At 49.2% G+C, this 24200-nt stretch overlaps 1 protein-coding gene across 7 annotated transcripts in view; it reads left to right on the forward strand.

Annotated features, from left to right (window-relative positions):
• The first annotated feature begins 2279 nt into the window (after positions 1-2279).
• LOC135235127 (sarcolemmal membrane-associated protein-like) overlaps positions 2280-24200 on the forward strand; it is a 31537-nt gene continuing 9616 nt past the window's right edge. For 3 of the 7 annotated variants that reach the window (XM_064300329.1, XM_064300330.1, XM_064300332.1), the window contains exons 1-18: positions 2283-3258; positions 3753-3900; positions 4857-4950; positions 6538-6574; positions 6837-6899; positions 7487-7582; positions 9312-9383; positions 10344-10460; positions 10671-10808; positions 11284-11428; positions 12114-12161; positions 13447-13503; positions 15297-15398; positions 15992-16048; positions 22101-22391; positions 23234-23308; positions 23475-23759; positions 24053-24161. In XM_064300329.1, coding sequence (XP_064156399.1) covers positions 3061-3258; positions 3753-3900; positions 4857-4950; positions 6538-6574; positions 6837-6899; positions 7487-7582; positions 9312-9383; positions 10344-10460; positions 10671-10808; positions 11284-11428; positions 12114-12161; positions 13447-13503; positions 15297-15398; positions 15992-16048; positions 22101-22391; positions 23234-23308; positions 23475-23759; positions 24053-24161 — 2132 coding nt within the window. In that variant the 5' untranslated portion in view covers positions 2283-3060. Of the gene's footprint in view, positions 3259-3752; positions 3901-4856; positions 4951-6537; positions 6575-6836; positions 6936-7486; positions 7583-9311; positions 9384-10343; positions 10461-10670; positions 10809-11283; positions 11429-12113; positions 12162-13446; positions 13504-15296; positions 15399-15991; positions 16049-22100; positions 22392-23233; positions 23309-23474; positions 23760-24052; positions 24162-24200 lie in introns of those variants that run through there. The other 4 variants (XM_064300335.1, XM_064300333.1, XM_064300334.1 and 1 more) reach the window with 4 other exon arrangements.

The following is a 24200-nucleotide window of genomic DNA, read 5'->3' on the forward strand; positions in this document are numbered from 1 at the left end:
GTACCCCCCAAACCACCCCACCCCACCCCCACACCTGCTGCAAAGACTCTTAAGCTTGAGTTGCACAGGATCAGCTACTGAGTGAAACCAGCCCTGCGCTGTCCAATCAGAGCCAACCAGCCCTGAGCTGTCCAATCAGAGCCAGCCAACCCTGCGGTGTCCAATCAGAGCTGTTTGAGCACAGTTGAATCCACAGCTCAGAATCCCAGGGGCTTAGAAGCTGGGCTGTAATTGGAGAATGCTGCCTGGGCCAATCCTATGATTGTACATTGACCACCAAAGGAGAGCTCAGAAAAATACAGAGTCTGCACAATGTGATGTCATCAGTCTCATTTAATCCTTAGACCCTCAAGGGTAAAGGGTATATGAGCCATTATTTGATTGATTATTGATGGACCATCATTATATTCAGGTTATATAACACCGCAAAAGATACACCCTTTTTAAAATTGTATTAATGGAAATAGAAAAATAACAACATAGATGGATGTTACCTTTTGTAAAACATTTTTGTGTTTGAGTTATTATTAGGGAATTATATTATTATTTACTTGTAAACAAAAATTCTCAACATGCAAAAACAGATAGCTCTTCTCTTCTAAGGAAACAGTCAGCCAGTCTGCTCAGCTGAGGTTCTCAGCCCTAAGGAGCAGAGACATGGCGGACGTCGCCTTGCCCAGAAATGAAGGGACCAAACTGAGGCATTTCGACCTTGATGTGCTGGTCTGTCACACTGAGGGGGCGCACGGCTGAATTCTGAGATTTTGATTGCTGTGCAGATTAGTTTAAATTTGCATATTTTTCCTCGGGTGAGCAGACAGGCCTGGGGTGTGTCCCAATACTCAAAAAATGCATCCTCGTCTCCTCCACTTCCACCTCCTCTCCTCCACTACCACCTCCTGGCCTCCACTACCACCTCCTTTCCTCCACTACCACCTCCTCTCCTCCGTGCCCCAGAAACCCATCTCTGTATCCTCCCTCCCTCCAGTGTCCCAATATTGGAGGAGAAAAGGGGAGAGGAGGAAAGAAGGAGACGAGTAGCAGAGGGAAGAGGAGGAGAGGAGGAGACGAGCAGCAGAGGAGGAGAGGAGGTGAGGAGTGAAAAGTAATGGGACATACTGATGTTCTCACACAGAAGGAAACTGCCATCTTAAGACTGAATGTCAGCTTGCTGTGGCACATCGTGTTTTACAGGAAAGGGAAATGCCTAAAACTTTGTTTAATGGAGAGCAAACAAGAGACACAAGTGGTGACATCATATAATGATCATAATCGAGTAGCCACAATGACCAGTAACAGCATTCATAACTTGTATCATATTATACAGCATGCCCATGGCAACATATAATGTCTGCGTATTACACTGTTAGCGTTAGCGTCGTGAGTCACAAACGGTGATCACTCATGCTCCATACAGCCTGAATGTGTTTTGGAAGACTTTTGATGACAATAAAGCTGGATTAGTGTACAGTTTACTGGTTACTCAAAGCACCTTTAACAGCTCATTGGCTGAATATATTACTCCACTCTCCCTCAACTACAGCTTTCATTTTTACTGCTTCCTCCATCATTATATGCCTTATAAAATTACACACAGTACTATACAAAATTATACAGTGCACTGTAATATGCTAAATAATATCACATGCAGCCAGTCCCCAGAGAGATATGTTTGATACAGCTTATGTGCCCCAGGCATCTGAATAGTGGTATTGACTGGAATCTGAGAGATATCAGAGCAAATGAGCAGCTAGACTTCCCCTTAACGATCTTTACAGATCCCTGAACACACAGCCTGTGATGACTGAGCCCGAACAGAACAGCTATGGCTTCTGTTTTGTGATACATGACACGCATATTTTCTAATTAACAATCAGTTATGGTGGTCATGTTGCAAACGAAACACAGACACACTATTTATATTATTGCATTATTAATATGGTAGTGTTAGAAGTTTTACAGCATTTAGCATGTATAGTAGACCCTGTGATTTTGACATAACTAAAGATGCCCCACATTCTTAGCAATAAAGGTGCAGTGGAAGTACATTTTTTGAACAAAAAAAGGTACAAATTAATTATGTAGGCTATTTCTGGCTAAGGATACAATTTCATGTATCTATAAGGTACCATCCCAGTGACAAGCGATTGTCCCTTGTGCGCACTCTTTCATGCGTTTTTTCTGAGAATGAAGCAAACAAATTGGATCCGTATTTTTATTGGATCGACACTTGTCAATCACCACCGTTGCCCCAACCTCCTCTTTCCGCGCGCGGGGGGTAAATTGGACCCTACTGCCCCCTTCGTTACCGGATTGGGACTAGTATTGGAAAGACGTTGGGGAATCCGTCACACTATCCGTCAGCCGGGTTAGCGCTCGCCTAGAGCGGGTATTGGTTGTGAGTGGGAAAGAACTTTTAAAACAAAACAAAAAACTTTAACGTTAATAAAACAGTGGTAGTCCCTGAACTGCAGATCAATCGCAAAACCTAATTAGCTGCTAGCTCGCCTGTATGCTGGGAATTTATGGAATCTAATTTATTTTAAATGTCTTCAGTCTGTTACGCTACTGAGTGAACTGAAGCCAACCATGGCGCATAATTAAGGCTTCCATTACGGGAAAGTTGCGCCGTTGCAGGGTAGACTTGCAAAATATGTTTATTCTCCAGTGTTTTTAATCGAACCAACGAATTGACTCATCTGGTTCGATGGCAAGCTGAATTAGCTAATTTAGCTAACTTCTAACAACCTTTTAGATAACTTCTAATGTTTTACTGTCTGATTGTCTACTCGGCTATACAGTGTCTAGGTGGTCGTAGCAGATTGAGCCTTCGAAGGTTTCAAAAATAAATATTTGCTGATCAACAGGGTGGCTAATAGTAGCCTATAGCAAACTAGGTTGGTTTTGTTTAGATTTTTGTAGTTGGCTTTTCAGAAAGTCGTAATTTATATTAGCAATTAACGTTAGGCTATAGCTATCTTTCGGTAGTTTGAGGCAATCTGAAAGCTTCCAGTTTAGATTAGCAAACAGTGTTGGATTAACAGCCCTCAAAACGAATAAATGTCTCCAGCACTGGTTGTGTTTACCAGCTGCCAGAATTCATACCCGTTTCAGGAACGCCATGTGTATCTCAGAGAGCCCGTTAAGATCGGGCGCGCCGTGGCACGATCGCCACCGGCCAAAAACAACGCAATCTTTGACTGCAAGGTGCTATCGCGGAATCACGCTCTCCTCTGGTTCGACCACAACTCCGGCAAGGTAGGTAGGACTGTCGTACGATATCAGCTGGCAAAGTGACTGTGTGAGTCAAACAAAACCGATGTCGTTTTCAAGTGTGGGTGTCTGTCCCACTTTATTCGAAACTGCCATCATCTAACAAACAAAAATGAATTAATGTTATAACATCCCTACGGAGTCACGGAGTTCGCAGCTGTCAGGAGCTTTCTTCGTGAACGAAATCAATGCTTAGTCTCGCTGTACATGTAACTGAAATGGTAGATCTATGCACAGTGCAACTATATGAAGTATTTAGGTATCAGGTTTTCAGTGCAGTCATGGTTTCACCAGCGGAGCAGGTGGGCTCACGCGGTCATGTTGGTCCATCCAAGTGTAGTTCAGGTAATCAGGTTAAAGGAGTTTTGGCTCGCGCGCAGGAATGCCTCTGCTCATGCCCATGTTCGTAACGTTACCACCCGAACAAAACGTGTGCGCGTGTTCACCCTCTCTGGCTGAAGGCTATGCTCTGTGTGCAGTTCTATCTGCAGGACACAGGCAGCAGCAACGGCACCTTCATCAACAGCACACGACTGAGCCACGCCCACCAGCACGGTCCCCCCTCCCAGATTTTCACCGGTGACATCATCCAGTTTGGGGTGGACGTGACGGAGAGCAGCTGTAATGGTATACTGGAGTGTGCACTACTGAGGGTTCATAGGGCACAGTTATCTCTGAGTGTGCACTACTGAGGGTTAATAGGGCACAGTTATCTCTGAGTGTGCACTACTGAGGGTTCATAGGGCACAGTTATCTCTGAGTGTGCACTACTGAGGGTTCATAGGGCACAGCTGTCCCTGAGTGTCCACTACTGAGGGTTCATAGGGCACAGCTGTCCCTGAGTGTCCACTACTGAGGGTTCATAGGGCACAGCTATCTCTGCTCTGGGTGTGCACTACTGAGGGTTCACAGGGCAGTTATCTCTGAGTGTCCACTACTGAGGGTTCACAGGGCAGTTATCTGAGTGCGTACTACTGAGGGTTCGCAGGGCAGTTATCTCTGAATGTGCACTACTGAGGGTTCGCAGGGCAGTTATCTCTGAGTGTGCACTACTGAGGGTTCATAGGGCAGTTATCTCTGAGTGTCCACTACTGAGGGTTCTTAGGGCACAGCTATCTCTCCTCTGGGTGTGCACTACTGAGGGTTCATAGAGCACAGCTGTCTCTGCTCTGGATGTGCACTACTGAGGGTTCACAGGGCAGTTATCTCTGAGTTGAGTGTGCACTACTGAGGGTTCATAGGGCACAGTTATCCCTGAGTGTGCACTACTGAGGGTACATAGGGCACAGTTATCTCTGCTCTGGGTGTGCACTACTGAGAGTTCATAGTGCACAGTTATCTCTGAGTGTGCACTACTGAGGGTTCATAGTGCACAGTTATCTCTGAGTGTGCACTACTGAGGGTTCATAGTGCACAGTTATCTCTGAGTGTGCACTACTGAGGGTTCACAGGGCACAGTTATCTTTGAGTGTGCACTACTGAGGGTACTGTATGTGATTTGCATACAGATAGCCAGCAAGCTAAGTTCATACAGAGATAACTGTGAGCTATGTGGCATTTCTAAATGAGAATGTTCTTTTCAGTCACCCATGGATGCGTGGTGTCCTCAATCTGCCTGTTTCTGCCCGACGGTGTGGAGGCTTCTCACCGTGCAGAGGAAGATGCCACTCCGCCTCAGTAAGACTCCTGATTATTGCTGCTTTCAGTCTAAACACGCCCCTCTGCCAGATCCAGCCAAAGGGCTACAGCTGCCATGTTTAGGCTACTGTGTTGTCAGCAGGTCCAGGTGTAGGTGGAGGTTTGGGTGGTGGAGGAGTAGTTGCAGGTGTAGTTGCATGTGTAGTCGGTGGTAGTGTTGTCGTAGGTGTAGTTAGGGTGAGCTTAGCATACAGATGCAGGTTAGCGGGGTGAGCTTAGCATACGGACGTGGGTTAGCAGGGTGAGCTGGGCGTACAGACGCGGGTTAGCGGGGTGAGCTTAGTGTACAGACACGGGTTAGCGGGGTGAGCTTACCGTACAGACGCGGGTTAGCGGCATGAGCTAGCCGTACGAACATGAGTTAGCGGGGCGAGCTTAGCATACAGATGCGGGTTAGCGGGGTGAGCTGGGCTTACAGACGCGGGTTAGCGGGGTGAGCTTAGCGTACAGACGCAGGTTAGTGGGGTGAGCTGGGCGTACAGACGCAGGTTAGCGGGGTGAGCTTAGCATACGGACGCGGGTTAGCAGGGTGAGCTGGGCTTACAGATGCGGGTTAGCGGGGTGAGCTTAGCGTACAGACGCGGGTTAGCGGGGTGAGCTTAGCGTACAGACGCAGGTTAGTGGGGTGAGCTGGGCGTACGAATGCGGGTTAGCGGGGTGAGCTGGCCATACGAACACGGGTTAGCGGGATGCACTTAGCGTACATGCGCAGGTTAGCAGGGTGAGCTGAGCGTACGGACGCAGGTTAGCGGGGGGAGCTGAGTGTACAGACGCGGGTTAGCTGGGTGCACTTAGCGTACAGACGCGGGTTAGCAGGGTGAGCTGGGCGTACAGACATGGGTTAGCTGGGCGTACGAACACGGGTTAGCGGAATGCACTTAGCGTACAGACGCAGGTTAGCGTGGTGCACTTAGCGTATAGACGCAGGTTAGCGGGGTGAGCTGAGCGTACGGACGCGGGTTAGCGGGGTGAACTGGGCGTACAGACGCGGGTTAGCGACGTGGGTTAGCGGGGTGCACTTAGCGTACGGATGCGGGTTAGTGGGGGGAGCTGGGCGTACGGACGCGGGTTAGCGGGGTGAGCTGGGCGTACGGACGCGGGTTGGCGGGGTGAGCTGAGCGTACAGACGTGGGTTAGCGGGGTGAACTGGGCGTACAGACGCGGGTTAGCGACGTGGGTTAGCGGGGTGCACTTAGTGTACATGCGCAGGTTAGCGGGGTGAGCTGAGCGTACGGACGCAAGTTAGCGGGGTGAGCTGGGCGTACGGACGCAGTTTAGCGGGGTGAACTGGGCGTACATGCGAAGGTTATCGGGGTGAGCTGAGCGTACGGACGCAGGTTAGCGGGGTGAGCTGGGCGTACGAACGCAGGTTAGCGGGGTGAGCTGGGCGTACGGACGCAGGTTAGCGAGGTGAGCTGAGCGTACGGACGCAGGTTAGCGGGGTGATCTGGGCGTACAGATGCAGGTTAGCGGGGTGAGCTGTGCGTACATACGCGGGTTAGCGGGGTGAGCCGTATAAGCTGCTTTGTTTTTCTAAATTTTCTCCTGCTGATGTCCTCCTCCCAGAGCCAGTCCAGCGACATCACCGCTTCCTGTGTGGAAGGTAAGAAGCTGATTGGCAGAGACAGGTCACTTTTAACCTCACATTTTTACGGTAGATGCACCCTCTGTTGTTAACCTGTTTACCTGGCCATTCCGCCATTTCGTGTGTCTGTGTGTTTCATGCCTGTGAACTCTGTGCGTGTGCATTTCAGCCGTGTTAGTGTGTCTTCTGTGCCCAGGCTTAATCACAGACAGGAGGGGCGAGGGGTGTGAGGGATGTTTGGGAATCGCCCTGTTTGACCACTGTGTCCTCTCACCCGCAGGTTGCAGAGAGCACACCCAGCGTGTATTCCCTGGAACTGTTCCAGCTCTCCCAGTATCTGAAGGTCTGACACGCTGGCGACCTCTTCTGGCCAATCAGTGTAATGTCTGCTTTGCACAAGTACTGTTGTTTTCTCAGTGCAACGGCAATGCCTTTGTTTTACCACTAGATGGGGAAACAAACTTATAATGTGGATCTGCAGCAGTCCTTGAGAAAACTGCCCGTGCCTGTTTCATTCGATCCATGCCACGGAAAATTACTGAAATACAGCAACAATTAAATCTTGAAAGTGTTTGCAAAATAATGAGAATTTCATGAAACAATCTGTATTGAAGCTATTGGGTTTAATTCTAAGTCAGGTTGTTCACGGAGAATAGTTTTGGCAACTACTCCTGAGTCCCAGTAATGTAGTGTCATCCAGCTTGCATGTGTCATTGACACATTCTGGAGAGGGTACCTCCCAAAGTACTGGTCCAGGGCCAGTTTTATTATACCGTTGCAACCCACAGGCCTGTCCTGTTGAAGAATTTGCTTGCGGCTTTTACATCACTGTCCTGGCAGATACGCGAGCCATGGCAGAGCCATACTGTTCTCAGCTGCCTTCAGTAGAGTTTCCTGGATCTTATGGGTCATGTGACCATCTCTACCCAGGAGGCCTTGCAGCGGGAACAGATGCTGGAGCAGAAGTTGGTGACGCTGCAGTGGCTGCTGGGAAGGACACAGGAAGCCTCGGAGGCCAGTTTTCAGGTACCAACCCTCCCTCGATGGGCGTGACACCTCGCTCAGCACTTCCATCTAATTAAGCACTAATTAGCAGGCTCTAAAGCCTTTATAACATCACTGTGAGCTTTTAAACTGTCTATAAGCACAGCTTAAAGGCTCTATGGCCTTTTATAACTTCACTGTGAACTTTTAAATGGTCTATAATTACTATTTAAAGGCTCTATGGCCTTTTATAACTTCACTGTGAACTTTTAAATGGTCCATAAGTACTACTTAAAGGCTCTAAAGCCTTTATAACATCACTGTGAGCTTTTAAACGGTCTATAAGCACAGCTTAAAGGCTCTAAAGCCTTTATAACATCACTGTGAGCTTTTAAACTGTCTATAAGCACAGCTTAAAGGCTCTATGGCCTTTTATAACATCACTGTGAGCTTTTAAACTGTCTATAAGCACAGCTTAAAGGCTCTATGGCCTTTTATAACATCACTGTGAGCTTTTAAACTGTCTATAAGCACAGCTTAAAGGCTCTATGGCCTTTTATAACATCACTGTGAGCTTTTAAACTGTCTATAAGCACAGCTTAAAGGCTCTAAAGCCTTTATAACATCACTGTGAGCTTTTAAACGGTCTATAAGCACATGTACTCACACATACAAAGCACTGTCTGTAAGTCATTCATTCAAATCTAGGCCTGCCATCAAAAGTATTGACATCAAAATTGTGCCAAGTTGCATGCAAAAATATTGCCTCTCTTAGCTCAAACAAATTAAACATGCTGTATTCCAAAGCAATGCTACCCAATGTTTCCTTGTGAAAATGTAAAATGTGCCATTGCAGTGTATAGCCACGCCTAGTTAAAACATATTGAACAGTAGAAACAGCAGAGCGGTGTATTTGACATTTTCACTTTTTAGGGAAATGTGAAGAAGTCATTATCTTGTGCCAGTTTTTATAGGACCGGTAATATTACCTACCGGACCGAAGTGCAATGCGGATTGTAGAGTTTAATTTGACAGCCGTCTGTACTGTCATACAGTCGGTCTGTCGTGTCGTTAGCAAGGTAGCTAATATTAAACTGGGTTAAAATGCTGAAAGCGGAACTATCTAAATTATGGGTGTATTTTATTTGTATTTCAGAAATATGAATGAGTTTCCCACAAAGATTATACAGATGCAAAAGCAATAGTTTATATTGAATTTGTAGTTACCCAGGAAGGCAGTGTAATGTGTGAGAGGTTTTCATGAGCTAGTAAGGCAGGAGACATATGTATGTGAACGTTTTGGTGTTTTAAACGAGTGTATATGTCAGTTTGCGTGTGCATCCAAAGTTTTTATTGGGTGTACCTTAAATGTCCAATAGGAAGACATATTATTTGTGGGCTGGAAGCATTTATGATGATGTAATCAGGCAGGGAAAAAAAGAAGAAGAAAGAGGAGGAGAAGGAGAAAACGCAAAATTCCTTAAGTTTGGGGCTTTACTGTGTAGATGTGAACTTGTTCATGAATTCTGTCTGTTGAAATGGGGTCAGAAGGTAAATTAATGAGAGTCTGAGGGCTGAGAGTCTGTGGTCATTGCGATTATTTCTGTGGGGAACCCTGAAAAGTTCCAAACTCTCGGTGCCATATAGGTATGGGGCATGCCCTGCCAAGGCGTAACTTGGCTGGATGGCAAACCTGCCACCGCAATAATGTCACGGATTCTCTGAGGTTTTGAATGTTATGTCACAGTGTAGTGTTTTCTCTCCCCTACAGGCTGTAGTAGATGAGGACCAACTTCTCTCCAGGTTAGAGGTCATGGAAAACATGCTGCAGGCATTATCTGGAGTGAGTTCTGGCTCAACACCCTGGTGCAATCAGGGTTCAACAAGGTGAAGGAAAGCTAATGTTAGCTAACATTTGCAAACAATCCCTCGTTTTTGTTCACCATGAACATTTGCAAACGTTAGGTAACAAAGCTGAAAAAGTGGCCAACAATACAACAATACTGGCTGACGAAGGAGAAGTCGGCCGTTTGGTAACACTTTGAGCGGTCCTTCATAGTCACTACATAGCTCCTTCATTGTCGCTACATAGCTCCTTCATAGTCACTACATGGTCCTTCATAGTCCTACATAGGCATCTCTTGTCATAGTCAGTCACTACATAGCTCCTTCATAGTCACTACATAGCTCCTTCATAGTCACTACATAGCTCCTTCATAGTCGCTACATAGCTCCTTCATAGTCACTACATAGCTCCTTCATAGTCACTACATAGCTCCTTCATAGTCACTACATAGCTCCTTCAGAGTCACTACATAGCTCCTTGCATAGTCAGTACATAGCTCCTTCAGAAGCACTACATAGCTCCTTCATAGGCATTACATTTATAAGTCATTCACAAATGCGGATGTCGATAAACACAGCTATTCAGTTGTGTCTCCAGTGATGCCGCAATTGACATTACGGTGGCATACCAACTACGTAACACACACACCACATGCCTATTTATTGACTTAAGCATGTAGAAATGTCTGTGTACTGCTTGGGAGGTTCTCATGTCATGTTTAGGAAAGAATTACATCACATTTATGAAGGAATATCCATGGAAAGTGTCTCTCCTCATTGTTGCATCCATCTTAATTAATGAACGTCTTTGAAAAATAAAATGGACCCTTCCATGTGAAATGCAGTCGCTGCTGCCGGGGAACAGTGTCTTTGCTGAATGCTGGTCAGCCTTAGTGCGCTGCTGCGTTTCCATGGCAACGCCATTGCCCCGTGTTCCAAAGACGTGCTGTTGTTCTAGAACCAGTGTGAGGGCAGGGTTCTGGAGCTGGCGGCCTATCAGAGCACAGCCAAGGAGGCCCTGCGTCGCGTCCTGCGGGAGAAGGTGGAGGTGTGCCAGACCCTCAGTAAGGTGGAGGTGAGAGGCCAAACACCGCCCCCTCCCCGCCCCATAAACTGCCAGCAGAGGCTTGGTTTGAATAAACTGAGCTAATCGAAGCAGGAACGTGTTAGATGATCTCACACTGGTCTTTTAACAGGCAGTAATTCTTTGACTGACTGTGTACAGCATAGGCTAGTGTTCACTGATAGCCTCTGATTGGCTGTTCTTTCTTCCTGTGTTTCCCAGCTGAGTCTGTCTAGCGCGCAGGACACCTGCTTACACCTGCAGCACCTGCGCGAGCATGCCGAACAGGAGCTCACGGAGCTGGCCAGCAAGTACAGCAAGGCCGTCAGCATCATCCAGGGCCTGACCCACACCATAAAGGCACGTTTACAGAGCACTACTGCGCCATTTACACAGGCTAACAGCGCTACTGCGCCATTTAAACAGGCTAGCAGCACTACTGCGCCATTTAAACAGGCTAACAGCGCTACTGCGCCATTTAAACAGGCTAGCAGCACTACTGCGCCATTTACACAGGCTAACAGCACTACTGCGCCATTTAAACAGGCTAACAGCGCTACTGCGCCATTTAAACAGGCTAGCAGCACTACTGCGCCATTTAAACAGGCTAACAGCGCTACTGCGCCATTTAAACAGGCTAGCAGCATTACTGCGCCATTTAAACAGGCTAACAGCACTACCACTGTATTTAAACAGGCTAACAGCACTACTGCGCCATTTAAACAGGCTATAAACAGTTATAAACAATTTGTAATGTCGCTGAACGCGGTGTGTTCAGCTGGCAGTACACAGTGTGCTGGTGAGTTTATAATGGTGCTGAACACGGTGTGTTCAGCTGGCAGAGAGGCAGCAAGAGGAGCAGCTGCAGAAGCACCTGCAGGAGAAGATGGAGCTTCAGCTCCTCATCCAAAGCCTGGAGGAGCAAGAGCAGGAGCCACAGACCAACAGCGACACCAAGGAGTGTCTTCAATCTGTACAGGGTAACTGCACATCACTGCGCAATACTGCACACCACTGCACAGTACTGCACTTCACTGCACGTATTCACTGCAATATTGTGCAGTAGTGTGCAGTGATGTGCAGTGGTGTGCACTGCACGTCACTGCACACTACTGCACAATAATGCACGCTACTGCACAATACTGCATACCACTGCGCAGTACTGCACTTCACTGCATGTCAGTGCACAATACTTCACGTCACTGCACACTACTGCACAATACTGCACATCACTGCAGGGTAACTGCATGTCACTGTACGTCACTGCACACCAATGCACAATACTGCACATCACTGCACGTCACTGCACAATACTACACACCACTGCACTTCACTGCTCATCAGTGCACAATACTGCACGTCACTGCACACTACTGCACAATAATGCACGCCACTGCACACTACTGCACAATACTGCACATCACTGCAGGGTAACTGCAAGTAACTGCACACCACTGCAGGGTAGCTGTATATCACTAGACATGCTTACACATGGTGCAGACAGAGGGTGTAATCTCTGGTAGTTTCTGGCCCATGGAGGTGTACTGCTGTGTGGAAACAGGGTGAGTTAGTGCAGAGGGTAGGATGCGTGGAGAGCTGGCGGGAACCACCAGGAGGCGATGTTTGGCTGTAATATTTTACTTTCCCTGTTTTTGTTGGTTCTAGGTTGCTTGGAGCAGCACCAGCATAAAATCACAAAGAGCCACTTTTTGGGTGAGTGTCGCATCTCTGAGTGACCTCTCTGGAGCCTGCTGCTCGGGCTGTCCCAGCATCCTTCTTGCTCTGGGACGCTGGGGTCATGGTTCATGGGTCATGCCCGGCAGTGTGTGACCTCAGCTCTCAGGGGAATAAATGAACATGAGAACAACAGGACAGCGTTGTGTCTTAGCACTGCAGGCAGAAGCCAGTCAGTCATACACTGACTCTCACTATAATGTGCTGGATCCAGTAAACAAGAGCAAAACCATGTGGCCAGCCTGTTCTGTTAATGTTAGGTACCGTATTGTCTTTGCTATCTGTTTGCTAGATAGCTACTTACAGCAGGGCTGACTAACGGTATGATTTCAGTAGGATCAATCGCGGCAGCATTCATGTCTGGTTATGATATACTAGTGTAGTAACTATCTGATGTGGAGTTATACGTTGAAAATTAGATTCATATCCTTAAGAAATAGCAATATACACTCTAACACTATCAATGAATCGCTCTAGTTTAAAAATGGTATGCTATGTACTGACCCAGTTTGTGGGTAAGCTCTGCTGAAGGAGTCATGTAGTATGTGGCCCCATAGAGGGCATCTGGGCATGCTGGAAATGAAGCATGCTTTATAAAACTGCAAGATCTGCAAGTATATTGCCTCTGGCTTTGATATACAAGATTGCTAATGTATTGTACAGAGCACTATTATAAGAGGGAGGCTCTTTGAGAGAAGGTTTGTCTTGCCCTGTGGTGAGTGCCTGTTGTGTGAAGTACAGTACTGTACAGGGCTGTGGCAGTGCTGATTCATCTCGATGGAGAGCAGGCTGATTTAGCCTCAGGGTTCATCAATTTAATTTCCTCTCTTTTGAGGCTTTTGGAAAATTCACTTAAAACAGTTTTTTGTGATTAATATGTATATATTTTTGTACTGTGTTTGTTCTGAGTGAGCCTGTCTCTGGGTTAAAATCTTGTTTTAATAGAAATGTTCTTCCTGAATTCTCTGTTGGTTTATTGAGCTGGAAGTCAGTTAATTGCATTGACCTTCTTAAATCCATTTGGGCACTGTGTATTAATTGACTCTATTCCCCTATGAAACTCTTGTCCATTAAAACTGAATCAGACTTCAGCTAAATACAGGCTTTCCAAAAAATAAGAGCAGTTACAATGTGCAACTAACTAATAAACAGAAGTGTTTTATAATGAGCCCAGATATGGTGCATTTAGAATGAAGACATGATGTCACCTGTCGTGAACACACAGTGACTCCGCATTCCTGCTAACCTGCTGTTCCTGTCACAGCTTCTCCCTTCAGTGGACTCCTCCAGTGTCTCATGAACGAAAAGACGCTCACGAAAGGTCTGTTCTCATGCATACGGCATGTGCTCTACCTGCTGTTTTTCACACAGAGACAAGCATGCAGCCTGTGTGTTTAAAGCTGATTATCAGCATTAATTATTGTAATGATGTCATTGTGTGATGTTTGACTGCCCTCAGGTGTGTGTGCTGTAATTCAGTGACACACATCATGCCCGTAAGACTATGTTTGTTTTAATATGCACACTTCCACAGGTCTGCAGGTAGTAGCTCTTGTGGGTCTGTGATACTGTAGGCTGGTATGGAGAGACTTGCTTGTCTACCTGTCTGCCTGCCTGTCTATCTGTCTGTCTGCCTGCCTGCGTGCCTGCCTGTCTGTCTGCCTGTCTGTCTGCCTGCCTGTCTGCCTGTCTGCTTTACCTCCAGGCTGAGTGGGGGACTGAGTAGGGGAGTGAGTAGGGGGCTGAGTGGGGGCTGAGTGGGGGACTGAGTGGGGGACTGAGTGGGGGACTGAGTAGGGGGACTGAGTAGGGGGACTGAGTAGGGGGCTGAGTGGGTAGTGGGGACTGAGTGGGGGACTGAGTGGGGACTGAGTAGGGGACTGAGTAGGGGACTGAGTAGGGGACTGAGTGGGGGACTGAGTAGGGGACTGAGTGGGGGCTGAGTAGGGGCTGAGTGGGGGCTGAGTAGGGGGCTGAGTGGGGGCTGAGTAGGGGCTGAGTGGGGGACTGAGTAGGGGGACTGAGTGGGGGGCTGAGTGGGGGCTGAGTGGGGCTGAGTAGGGGCTGAGTAGGGGCTGAGTGGGGGACTGAGTAGGGGACTGAGTGGGGGACTGAGTAGGGGACTGAGTGGGGGACTGAGTAGGGGACTGAGTGGGGGACTGAGTAGGGGGCTGAGTGGGGGACTGAGTAGGGGGACTGAGTAGGGGACTGAGTGGGGGACTGAGTGGGGGACCGACTGTTCCTGCAGTTTTTACTTCCTCCCTGTGCTCTTGGGACTGGGCCAGGGGTCTTGTGTTATTGTGTAATATATGATTTTATCAGCAGCTGTCTTTAGCTGGCTCTTTATGTAGGTTGCCATGGCGGTGCAGTGACTCTTGGTGTGATTGTAGCCCTGACAGCAGGGACAAGACTGGTCTTTCTGTGCCATGAGGCTTTCGACTGCCAGGATTGCAGTTCTGTTTTCTGCAAACTTAGCCTGAGGAAAGATCCTGTCATAATCTCTCTCTCTCACGTTCTCTCTCTCTCTATCTCTCTCTCACGTTCTGTCTCTTTATCTCTCTCCCTCTCTCACACTCTCTCGTGTACTGGTTGCTGATCTCTTTATGCAGAGAGCTGATGGCCCAGATTAGCGTGGAGTTAGCGTGATTAGTGTGATTAGCATGAGAGCGCCGCGGGACTAACAGGTTGTTACGGTACTGTGTCCTGATTGGCTGGGCAGTGCCCTGCTGTGTGCTGCAGGGAGCGGTCACGCACTGTCGCACTCCCGCTGGTTATGAAACCCGCCACCGTTACATTCTGCTGCATGTTTTCTCCTTAAACGTGGAGAACAGCATTATAGACTCAGCACATTCAGCCAGAGGCTGTAAATGTCTTGTTTTTAAGAGGACGTTTTGTTTTGAATAAGCTATAAAATATAACTCCTGCCCCACACAGCTGGATTAGGGTACAGATGACCATGTGACAGAGCCGCTGGCTGAACACGGACACTGTCCCCCATGTCTGCCCAAATAAACATATCCAGTTCACCCCTCCCTGTCTCACAGAAGCTCTGTTTTAGTCCAGTCTCTTGGCTCATTTATTATATGAGTTTGTGACCCCCCCCCTCCTCCTCAGAATGGTTTCTCCCACCCCCCTCGGAGTCTCTGATGGATGCTTCTGGCTGGACAGTGTCAGGCACACTGAGCTCGGTAGAAGACTGCACCATGCACTCGACAGGTAAAGCAGCAGCTTCTCATTCTATAATCCCTTTTTATTAATCATAGATTTGTATAGTTGCTTCAGACCTGCTGGGGCTAATATACACCATATGAAATGTATCATTTATGCTACTTTAGAGAAAGTTGAGCAATTTGACAGTTGCAAGTTTTTGCATGTTCTTTCTTTTCCACCTTCATTTAAAAAAAACTTAATAATTGCATTCACAACTGTAAATTGACCTTGTCTTTCTTTGCAGCTTTGCGTGAAATGCATGCAGAATTTTGTATTCGATTTTTATGCACTTTCGTGTATCAGGGGCCATTACTGTTGGGAATTAGTGTTTTAGTGAATGATCTGCTTGAGTTTCAGCTGCTGTTTGGTAGCTTTGCGGCGGTGTTGTGAGTGCGTTTTGCCTGCGGTGCGTTTCGTTGAGCTGTGGTTTGAGTGTGCTTGCATTTTGCCTGTGGTGCGTTTCGTTGAGCTGTGGTTAGAGGGTGCGTCGGTGAAGAATGAGGATATTCATGCTGTAATAATGAGTTAGCGTGTCCAATGCTGTCTGACGGCTGTGTGATGTTCCTGTGCTGATCTCTGGGACTCTCCCTCTTTCACAGGCAGAATGGAGGAGAAGAAAGACACTGAGGCTGTGAATAACGTCACGCTGCTCACTGGTAACTCAGCACTCAAACTTTACACTGCTGAACACGGCTGGGTCAGCATGGTGCATGCTGGGAGTGAGGAGGGTGGGAGTAAGGAGGAGAGGAGTAGAGGGAGGGCAGGAGTAGAGGGAGAGCAGGAGTAGAGGGAGGGCAGGAGTGAGGAGAGCAGGAGTAGAGGGAGAGCAGGAGTAGAGGCTGAGGAGAGCAGGAGTAGAGGCTGAGGGGAGCAGGGGTAGAGGGAGAGCAGGAGTGGTCGCTGAGGAGAGCAGGAGTAGAGGCTGAGGAGAGCAGGAGTAGAGGGAGAGCAGGAGTGGTCGCTGAGGAGAGCAGGAGTAGAGGCTGAGGAGGGCACGAGTAGAAGGAGGGCAGGAGTAGAGGGAGAGCAGGAGTGGTCACTGAGGAGAGCAGGAGTAGAAGGAGAGCAGGAGTGGTCACTGAGGAGAGCAGGGGTAGAGGGAGAGCAGGAGTGGTCACTGAGGAGAGCAGGAGTAGAGGGCGGGCAGGAGTACTGTGGCTGGTGCAGAGGAATCTTTGAGATTTATAATGGTGGTGTGAAGATCCTGGGGGGGGTGTGCAGATAGTGGAGGGGAGGGGTGTGTGTGTGTGTGCAGATAGAGATGTGGGTGTGTGTGGGTGTGTGTGCATATCATGGGGGCTTGTGTGTGTGTGTGTGTGTGTGTGCGCAGATCCTTGGGGGGGGGGGGGTGCAGTGCTATTAATAGCACTTTGATTGGAGCACTTCTCATGGGTAAACTTGGATTAGACAGTTTTATACAGATTCACACCCCCATTACACGTAACATGACTCACAGACAGGAAGTGATCCTCACTCACTGACAGGAAGTAGGTGACTTGCAGAGAATGTGTTGAGCCTGAGCTGGCATTCGTGTGGTGCTTGTGTTCAGAATGTGAGCCAATTAGAGGGAATTAGTCAGGACTCCACGCATGGAGGACTGGCAGCAGATCTTATAATGCTGCCTGTTCCCCATTCACTCACTGCTGACTGTACCTCTGTATGAACTGTGCCTCTGAACCTGACTGTGCCTCTGTATGAACTGTGCCTCTATACCTGACTGTGCCTCTGTATGAACTGTGCCTCTGAACCTGACTGTGCCTCTATACCTGACTGTGCCTCTGAACCTGACTGTGCCTCTATACCTGACTGTGCCTCTGAACCTGACTGTGCCTCTATACCTGACTGTGCCTCTGTATGAACTGTGCCTCTGAACCTGACTGTGCCTCTGTATGGACTGTGCCTCTGAACCTGACTGTGCCTCTGTATGGACTGTGCCTCTGAACCTGACTGTGCCTCTGTATGGACTGTGCCTCTGAACCTGACTGTGCCTCTGTATGGACTGTGCCTCTATACCTGACTGTGCCTCTGTATGGACTGTGCCTCTATACCTGACTGTGCCTCTCTTTGAGGTACAGACTCTCTCTCTCTTTGCACTGCGGACTGTGACTGTAGTACTGACTGTGACTTTCTGCAGTTCTGACTGTGTCTCTCTATGCAGTACTGACTATGACTGCCGTACTGACTGTGCTTATCTCTGCAGTACTGACTGACTTTCTGAAGTTCTGACTGTGCCTCTCTATGCAATACTGACTGTGCCTCTTCATGACTCTGCTGACTGTGCTTATCTCTGCAGTACTGACTGACTTTCTGCAGTTCTGACTGTGCCTCTTCATGACTCTGCTGACTGTGCTTATCTCTGCAGTACTGACTGACTTTCTGCAGTTCTGACTGTGCCTCTCTATGCGGTACTGACTATGACTCTGCAGTACTGACTGTGCTTATCTTTGCAGTACTTACTGACTTTCTGCAGTTCTGACTGCCTCTCTATGCGGTACTGACTGTGACTGTGCTGTACTGACTGTGCCTCACTGAAGTGCTGACTGTGCTTATCTCTGCAGTGCTGACTGACTTTCTGAAGTTCTGACTGTGACTTTCTGCAGTACTGACTGTGACTGTGCTGTACTGACTGTGCCTCTCTCTGCAGTATTGTCTATGACTTAGTGCAGTACTGATATTCCTTAGTAAAGTAGCTGCAGTAACTCTCCAGTTGCAGTGTAGTGTTTCTCTTTAACTCTCAGTGTGGATAAAAGCTACACGTGGGCCTGCAGTTACACAGCAGCACCCTGGGAAACGGAGTCTTTATCACGGCCTGAGAGATCCGGTCCCTGAAGCACTTTGTCTGCCTCTAATTTTCAGGGCCTGAAACAGCTGAATTTGGAACTGGGTCATTGTGTAAAATTAGAACCAGCAAGACTCCATCACCCAGTTTCAGACTGCAGCAGCTCTGCCACCCTGTGCCCTGCTCCTGCCTGATGGCTAGAGTTAAGCAGGTGTGGGCTCGGTTAGTACTGGGGTGGGGGGCATCTGGGGAAAACTAAGTTGCTGCTGGGGGTGGTGTTGGTGGTCCAGCTGGGGGCAATCTTGCAATCTCTCTGGTCTAATAAACCCCAGTGCTGTGAGGGGCTACTGTGCAGTAGGATACTCGGTCTTTTGGATGCGATGTTAAGCCGAGGTCCTGTCTCACTGTAGTCATTAAAGACCCCATGAGACTCATTACAAAGAGTAGGGGGTTCCCCGGTGTCCTGGCTAAATTCCCAACCTGGCTCTCTCAACCTGCCACCTATTCGTCCCCCACTTTCATTGGCTAAAAGTCATTCTCTCCCTCTCCAGCTCAACTGATGTGTGGTGAGCGTTCTGTCACAAAATGGCTGCCATGCATCACCCAGGTTGGTGGTGGATGAGACAGCATTTAACCATTATCAGTATAATAGATGGGAGGAAAAAGGAATCCACTGAGTTTAGAGGGATCATTACATTATTACATTACAGGCATTTAGCAGACGCTCTTATCCAGAGCGACTTACACAACTTTTTTTTTATTTTTTACATAGCACTTTACATTGTATCCATTTATACAGCTGGATATATACTGAAGCAATGCAGGTTAAGTACCTTACTCAAGGGTACAACGGCAGTGTCCTTACCCGGGAATCGAACCTGCGACCTTTCGGTTACAAGCGCAGTTCCTTACCTACTGTGCCACACTCCGTCCTATAGTGTGATAGAGCACTTTTGTAACACGCTGTGTGGGGGGCGTTTAGAATACTTCAATACGGCACTGTCTCTGAAACGGAGCAGCAAGGTCTAATTATCTATATCTATCTATATATCTGTCCTAGCTATCTATATACATTATATCATGTCTATCTATATGTTTTTGACTCTTCAGAATCCAAGTCCAATAATAATTTAAAAATATTATTATTATTAAAGAATCCTAAGAATCTTTGCCGCGTTAGTTTGAGGAAGCGGAGTCGTACAGTTTTAAGTGCAGTTGGGTTGTCTGCAGGTGGGATGGGGATGGACCTGAACATCACAGACCACGCTCCTGTGCAGTTCCACACAGCCAGTCTAGACATACTATGTGAGGCAGCAGAGTGCAGGTAATGCAGTAGGCTGCATGAAGGGGGCGCTATGGGCTGCGTACGTGCTGCACGTGCCAGTCACACAGCTGCGTGCCCTGCTGTGTTTTCAGTATTTCACACGCTCTTAAAATATACCTGTGTGTTCACTGATGTCTTTAGTGTAATGCTGTTAGCTGAATGGCTTAACGGATCACGCTGGACAGGGATCAGGCAGGACACAGGGATCAGGACACAGGGCTGCACAGGGATCAGGCAGGGCACAGGGCTGCATAGGGATCAGGGAGGACACAGGGCTGCACAGGGATCAGCCAGGACACAGGGCTGCACAGGGATCAGCCAGGACACAGGGCTGCACATGGATCAGGCAGGACACAGGGCTGCACAGGGATCAGGACACAGGGCTGCACAGGGATCAGGTAGGGCACAGGGCTGCACAGGGATCAGGCAGGACACGGGGCTACACAGGGATCAGGACACAGGGCTGCACAGGGATCAGGCAGGACACAGGACTGCACAGGGATCAGGCAGGACACAGGGCTGCACAGGGATCAGGCATGACACAGGGCTGCACAGGGATCATGCAGGACACAGGGCTGCAAAGGGATCAGGCAGGACACAGGGATCAGGACACAGAGCTGCACAGGGATCAGGACACAGGGCTGCACAGGGATCAGGCAGGACACAGGACTGCACAGGGATCAGGCAGGACACAGGGCTGCAAAGGGATCAGGCAGGACACAGGGATCAGGACACAGAGCTGCACAGGGATCAGGACACAGGGCTACACAGGGACCAAGCAGGACACAGGGCTGCACAGGGATAAGGACACAGGGCTGCACAGGGATCAGGCAGGACACAGGGATCAGGACACAGGGCTGCACAGGGATCAGGCATGACACAGGGCTGCACAGGGATCATGCAGGACACAGGGCTCCACAGGGATCAGGCAGGACACAGGGCTGCGCAGGGATCAGGACACAGGGCTGCACATGGATCAGGCAGGACACAGGGCTGTACAGGGATCAGGACACAGGGCTGTACAGGGATCAGGACACAGGGCTGCACAGGGATCAGGACACAGGGCTACACAGGGATCAGGCGGGACACAGGGCTGCACAGGGACCAGGCAGGACACAGGGCTGCACAGGGATCATGCAGGACACAGGGCTGCACAGGGATCAGGCAGGACACAGGGATCAGGACACAGGGCTGCACAGGGATCAGGCAGGACACAGGGATCAGGACACAGGGCTGCACAGGGATCAGGCAGGACACAGGGATCAGGACACAGGGCTGCACAGGGATCAGGCAGGACACAGGGCTGCACAGGGATCAGGACACAGGGCTACACAGGTGTTGCGCAGGTTATTTTCAGTCCATTTTTGCTAAATTAAGAGATAAAAACAAGATTAGTAATAAGTTTTAAAACAAGAAGTAGTAATACATACACATACACACATGCACATACACGCACACACACATACACACGTGCACATACAGGTATGTTGCTCCATTTTGTTCTCCTGTGCTGCTCTGTCAGCCCCAGATTGATTTGGTCATCCCTCCCCCGACCCACAATGCACAGCTGTCTGGCTGCACCAGTTTATCTGGATTGCTTAGGCTTGCTTGGGACTTGCTTTAGCTTGAGGCATAGTTTGCTCAATAGTTAAGTAGGCCAGTCGCTTGTGCAGATGGTGCTTGGTCAGTAGCTCAGCACTGCAGCTGGTAGCAGGGAAACGTTAGCATGTAGGTGCAACTTACTGTGCTGCGATGTGACTGGGGGGTTAAAAGGCTCAGTCTGTCTGAGAGGCTGAGGTGGGCGTGGCCTAGGGTGCAGCTGCAGTGCTGAGTGAAGTGTGTATGTGTATAGTGTGTGTGTGTCTGTGTGTGTGTGTATGGTGTGTGTGTGTGTCGGTGTGTGTGTGTGTGGTGTATCTGTGTGTGTGTGTATGGTGTGTGTGTGTGTGTGGTGTGTGTGTGCGTGTGTGTGTGTGTGTGTGTGTGTGTGTGTGTGTCGGTGTGTGTGTGTGTGTGTGTGTGTGTGTGTGTGTGTGTGTGTCGGTGTGTGTGTGTGTGTGTGTGGTGTGTGTGTCGGTGTGTGTGTGTGTGTGTGTGTGTGTGTCTGTGTGTGTGTGTGTGTGTGTGTGTCGGTGTGTGTGTGTGTGTGTGTGTGTGTGTGTGTGTGTCTGTGTGTGTGTGTGTGTGTGTGTGTGTGTGTGTGTGTGTGTGTGTGTCTGTGTGTGTGTGGTGTGTGTGTGTGTGTGTGTGTGTGTGTGTGTGTGTGTGTGTGTGTGTGTGTGTGTGTGTGTCGGTGTGTCGGTGTGTGATGTGTGTGTGTGTTCCCTGTAGGGAGCAGGAAGAGCGCTGGGCATTTGAATGAATGAATGAATGAATCATTGCATTTATATGGCACTTTTCTGAACTCTCAAAGTGCTTTTTACAGTGAGGAAGGGGAAATCACCTCACCCACCACCAGTGCGTAGCACCCAACTGGGTTTATACCAGCAGCACCACACAGCTGCAGCTGTAGCAGGCTGCTGCTCTGCTGTTTGTGTGCTAGTGAACAGCGCCCCCTGCTGCCTGTCTGAATGTGTGTGAGTCTTCTCACCCTTTCATTACGCAGAGGATTGTGGGAGTGGTGAGCTGCAGTCCAGAGAGGCGGAGCTTCAGTCCAGAGGGGTGGAGCTGCAGTCCAGAGAGGCGGAGCTTCAGTCCAGAGGGGTGGAGCTGCAGTCCAGAGAGGCGAAGCTGCAGTCTAGAGAGGCGGAGCTTAATTCCAGAGAGGTGGAGCTTCGTTCCAGAGAGGCGGAGCTTCAGTCTGGAGAGGCGGAGCATGTTGCCCGTCTGAACAGCCAGCTGCATGAGGCACAGGACCAGGCTTCTAGCAGCCAGAGCAGATGTGTGGAGCTCCAGGGTACGCGGCTGTATGCACACTGTCTTCATAAATTGCGTTAAACTGCTTATGAAGCAGGTACTGACACCTGCACCTCACTAGCTCACTGTGCTGATGCGTTACATGGTCTGAAATCAAATCTTGACTGTGCTGGTGTTGACTGTGCTGGCGCTGGCTGTGCTGGTGTTGACTGTGCTGTTGCTGATTGTGTTGTTGCTGACCGTGCTGTTGTTGACCGTGTTGTTGCTGACTGTGCCGACTGTGTTGATACTGACTTCTGTATTTGAATGTGTTAACTGCTGTTGTTGACTGTGACTGTGTGACTCACTGTGCTGGTCCTGACTGTGCTGATGCTGACTGTGCTGTTGTTGACTGTGTTGGTGCTGACTGTTGGTGCTCACTGTGCTGGTCCTGACCGTGCTGTTGTTGACCGTGTTGTTGCTGACTGTGCCGACTGTGTTGATACTGACTTCTGTTGTTGACTGTGTTGATGCTGACTGTTGTTGCTTACTATGTTGGTGCTGATTGCTGGTTCTCACTGTGCTTGTGCTAACTGTGTTGGTAATTAATGTGCTGATGTTGACTGTGCTGGGACTGATTGTGCTGTTGTTGACTGTGTTGGTGCTGACTGTGTTGGTGCTGATTGTTGGTGCTCACTGTGCTGGTCCTGACTGTGCTGATGCTGACTGTGCTGTTGTTGACTGTGTTGGTGCTGACTGTTGGTGCTCACTGTGCTGGTCCTGACTGTGCTGGTGCTGACTGTGTTGGTGCTGATTGTTGGTGATCACTGTGCTGGTCCCAACTGTGCTGATGTGCTCCTCTTTATAATGTGTAATGGTCGTATGCTGACGCTGGTGCCACAGATGTACTGGAAAAGGAGAGGAGAGAAGCCCAGCTCCATTCCCAGGAATCAGCCAATCAGATCCAGGCTCTGCAAGGTCAGTTTCTGGGGAAACAGAGGCATTGAAAGCCGGTGGTACTGCAGCCACCTACTGACCCCCCTCTATCTCTCTCTCACACACTCACACACTTGCATACGCTCTCCTTCTCTGACACACACACACACACACACACTCACGCTCTCTCACTCTCACTCTCTCTCAGCCCAGGTGCAGAAGCTGCAGGAGGAGGTGCAGGTGTTGTGTGCGGAGCGGGCGTGCGTTGTGTCCCGTGCCCAGGAGGAGGTGCTGTTGCTGCAGGGTGCAGTGGAGGCCAGCGCCAGCGAGCGGAAGAAGGAGAGAACCGCGCTGCAGGAGAGTCTGGCCGCCGTTACCGCCGAGCTGGACAGGGGGCGCCGCAGAGCAGCCGAATGCGAGCAGGAGAGCAGCAGCCTGAAGACCCGTCTGCAGGAGCTCCAGCTGCAGTCTGCGCAGGCTGCGCAGCTGCAAGGTACAGCCAGCCGTCTGTGCATTTGCAAGGTACAGCCAGCTGTCTGCACAGCTGCAAGGTACAGCCAGCCATCTGCGCAGCTGCAAGGTACAACCAGCCGTCTGCACTGACTGCGCAGCTGCAAGGTACAGCCAGCCGTCTGCGCAGCAGTGCAGATGTAAGAGCTTTGGTTGACGGTTGCATCCCCAAGACCGCGGTGTCTCCCTTCACTGAGCTGAATAAAGGGCCTGTTTTAGACGGGTTGTGTTGCGTATGCACAGACTGACGGGACGGGTTCTGTTGCGTATGCGCAGGTGAGCTGCAGAAGAACTGCTTCGTTCTGCAGACCGAGTGCGCAGCCCTGTGCTCTGAGAAGACTGCGCTTCAGGAAAATATGCAACACCTGGAGAAAGAGCTGCACAGGTGAGCTCACACACACACACACACACTATACACTACACA

The sequence above is a fragment of the Anguilla rostrata genome, chromosome 11 (genome assembly GCF_018555375.3).
Source record: "Anguilla rostrata isolate EN2019 chromosome 11, ASM1855537v3, whole genome shotgun sequence".
Classification (NCBI taxonomy): domain Eukaryota; kingdom Metazoa; phylum Chordata; class Actinopteri; order Anguilliformes; family Anguillidae; genus Anguilla; species Anguilla rostrata.